Below are 2,539 nucleotides of genomic sequence, written 5' to 3' on the forward strand. Positions count from 1 at the left end.
AAATGGCAAAATGGAAGGGGAGTTTTTATGTGCCAACCAGCTGGTTTTGAGGATAAAGCCAGACCTTATTTTGTGTGTAAACTCTCCAAATCGCTCTACGGACTAAGGCAAGCCCCGCGGGCCTGGTTTGATAGATTGAGAGCAACTCTTCTTAGCTGGAAATTTCATAATTCTAAGGTCGATTCTTCTCTATTTTTCTACAGATCAGTTGCTGTCATAATCATGGTTCTTATTTATGTGGATGATATTATTGTAACAGGAAATCACTCTGGTCAACTTCAGCTCTTTATCTCTCGGCTTCATACAATGTTTGCACTCAAAGATCTTGGTCCACTTCACTTCTTCCTTGGCATTGAAGTGCATCGAGATGCAACAGGCCTTTACTTGAATCAATCTAAATATGTTAAGGAGCTGCTCTCACAGCTAGGAATGCTACATCTCAAACCTTGTCCCACTCCCATGACTGTTGGTAAACCTCTCTCACGTACAGATGGTACCTTGCTTGAAAATCCCACTGCCTATCACAACCTAATTGGTGGCCTGCAGTATTTAACACATACAAGGCCTGATCTGAGTTTTGTCGTGAATAAACTCAGTCAATTTCTACAAGCCCCCACATCTGTACACTGGCACGCTGCAAAACGGGTACTCAGGTATCTCAAAGGAACAATTCACTACGGTTTGCACATCAAATTTTCAGAAAAATTACATCTCACCGGCTTCTTCGATGCGGATTGGGCTTGCTGCCCAGATGACAGAAAAAGTATAGCAGGGTACTGTGCTTATTTGGGAGATACTTTGGTCTCATGGTCCTCTAAGAAACAAGCCGTGGTCTCTCGGTCTAGTACCGAGTCAGAATATCGTGCACTTGCCCAAGTATCTGTCGAGATAGCATGGATTCAAGCTTTGCTTCAAGAATTTGGTTTTCCACTGCCTGCCACTCCCATTACTTGGTGCGACAACATGGGAGCAAGTGCACTTGCTGCAAACCCAGTCTATCACGCTAGAACCAAGCACATCGAACTCGATGTTCATTTGTTCGCGATAAAGTACTACAGAAAGCCTTTGATGTGCGCTATGTGCCCTCTTCGGACCAAGTTGCCGATTGTTTCACAAAGGCTCTCACTAAAGATCGGTTTCATTTCCTTATTAGCAAACATGGAGTGATTGATATCCCTCAAAGTTTGAGAGGGGATGTTAAGGAATGAATTTAATCCTAATCCTCTATTACAGTTGTTAATAACAAATAGCTACAGCTGTCACAGTTGCTGTTTTTGTGTGCAGGACCACACGTATCATTGTATTGATTTGCTCGTGCAGTTTGTTAGAATATTTTGTTATTCTTTCTGTTATGATGAAATGTTGTAATATGTATCATGTCCTTTTATGAATATAAATACAATATTGCAGCAATCAGCATATTCAAGCTGAGATTTCTAATTCTTTTCTCCCGTTATATCCAAATTCTCACTACTTTGATGCTCAAGTCATGTCCCTTTGGATGCTATTTACAGACAAAATAAGGCAGCTAAAGTGCAAGAAAAACTTGTCCTGATTGGTCCATGTAATTCTAAGGCAATGGAAACAACTAACTTGACAGCCTAGACCCAGCAAGTTCTGAGCCAATTCGACCCTCTATGCTTAAACTCGATCGACCATTAGAGGATCAAGCAAACTACCAGTTTCTTTTTTTCCAAACCCTTTATCAGCATATGTTGAATATTATTATTTTAAAGTATAATTAATCATAACACATACTTAAATATATATATATATATATTACATATGTAGATACATGGATAAATTTGGCTCACACAATTGTCCTTATTCATTTTTTAACGATCGCCATGTGTCAATTAAGAAACAACTTCATAAATAAATGATGTTTTAATTGTTGGAATTCCCATCAGCTCTTTCTCTTTCAGCTCATTAAAGCATGTAAAATCAATCATCATTCATTTAATGTTCGTACTAAGTTCCCATACTTCAAAGTTTTTTACTAAATCAAAACTTTGTCTCCTCAATTTTCTCTTTCTTCTTGCATAAGTTTTCCTTTAAGCTCCTTCACCCTTCCTTATTTTTGTGAAACTTTTACAACCTCTGCTGATCAATCAATGGCTTCCAAGTCACCTAAAATAAAACTAACCAAATATTCTACCCTTTTGGAGCTTCTAAGAAGTCATCTGCCTACTAACATCTCGATTCAATGCCTTGAGTTCAATGAAACACTTGGATGGAGGACCGAATATATCTTGCCTAAGAAAAAGGAAGTAGCACTTGGCTTCAAACATATTGAAACATTATGTTTTCCCTTACCTTCCCCATTTGTTCATGCACTCTTAATCTTGAGAGGGCATTCTATACAAATCACACGTAACGCCCTGCTAACCATTATAGGTGCATATCATTGCCAATATCTTTTCCGTCTTTTCTTTATAGAAGAATTTTTTCAGAAAGATATCTACGACTTTTTTCCCTTAATGTTTGTTTCCATGTTTAAGGACTATGAAGAACCACCCCCTCGCTCAAAAGAGACCAT

At 38.4% G+C, this 2,539-nt stretch overlaps 1 protein-coding gene across 1 annotated transcript; it reads left to right on the forward strand.

Moving 5' to 3' along the window:
• Positions 1 to 222: 222 nt before the first annotated feature.
• On the forward strand, positions 223 to 1,167 carry LOC133779371 (uncharacterized mitochondrial protein AtMg00810-like). Its single transcript, XM_062219342.1, has one exon. It carries the CDS (start codon positions 223 to 225, stop codon positions 1,165 to 1,167), a length of 945 nt encoding a protein of 314 aa, XP_062075326.1.
• The last annotated feature ends 1,372 nt before the right edge of the window (positions 1,168 to 2,539 follow it).

This window comes from Humulus lupulus, chromosome 5 (assembly GCF_963169125.1).
Source record: "Humulus lupulus chromosome 5, drHumLupu1.1, whole genome shotgun sequence".
Taxonomy (NCBI): Eukaryota; Viridiplantae; Streptophyta; class Magnoliopsida; order Rosales; family Cannabaceae; genus Humulus; species Humulus lupulus.